Source organism: Penaeus monodon, chromosome 30 (assembly GCF_015228065.2).
Source record: "Penaeus monodon isolate SGIC_2016 chromosome 30, NSTDA_Pmon_1, whole genome shotgun sequence".
Lineage (NCBI taxonomy): Eukaryota > Metazoa > Arthropoda > Malacostraca > Decapoda > Penaeidae > Penaeus > Penaeus monodon.
This window is the reverse complement of record NC_051415.1, coordinates 21,998,026-21,998,531: the sequence shown is the minus strand read 5'-3', so window position 1 is coordinate 21,998,531 and position 506 is coordinate 21,998,026. Positions and strand designations below refer to the sequence as shown.

The following is a 506-nucleotide window of genomic DNA, read 5'->3' as shown; positions in this document are numbered from 1 at the left end:
GTAAATGTAGTCTTGCTTATGTTCATAAGTAACATGAAATTAATATCAGTTTTCTCATTTCCTATCTATTGTAATTTAACAAACTTTCATAATCTTTTTACAGCCTTGGCTTGATAACAAACATACTGTGTTTGGCCGAGTGAATCGTGGAATGGAAGTTGTTCAGAACATCTCAAATGTTAAGTGCAACCCAAAGACAGACAAGCCATATGATGATATAACTATCATATCAATAACTGTTAAGTAACGTCAGTTTAAAGCAAGAATTGTCAAATACTGTATAAATTTATAGATTTTTTTCCTATGTAATTTTGATCATAGTGACAATGAATTTTAAAAAGTATGATTATCCACAAAAGAAAAGGTAATAAAAAAGGAAAAGACTGCTGTTTTAGTTATTAGTGACCCCCAACATTTTATATTCCATGAAATATTGCCATAATGAATTCACTAACTCATGTTTAACACAACTCACATTGCCTGTCGCAAATCGAGAGAATACTTAA

General features: G+C 30.0%; 1 protein-coding gene across 1 annotated transcript in view; it reads left to right on the top strand.

Moving 5' to 3' along the window:
• LOC119592627 (peptidylprolyl isomerase domain and WD repeat-containing protein 1-like) overlaps window positions 1–387 on the top strand; it is a gene marked incomplete in the record, with an annotated part of 7,339 nt that extends 6,952 nt beyond the window's left edge. Inside the window, 1 exon segment of the mRNA XM_037941522.1 lies at window positions 104–387. Coding sequence (XP_037797450.1) covers window positions 104–247 — 144 coding nt within the window.
• Window positions 388–506: the final 119 nt, after the last annotated feature.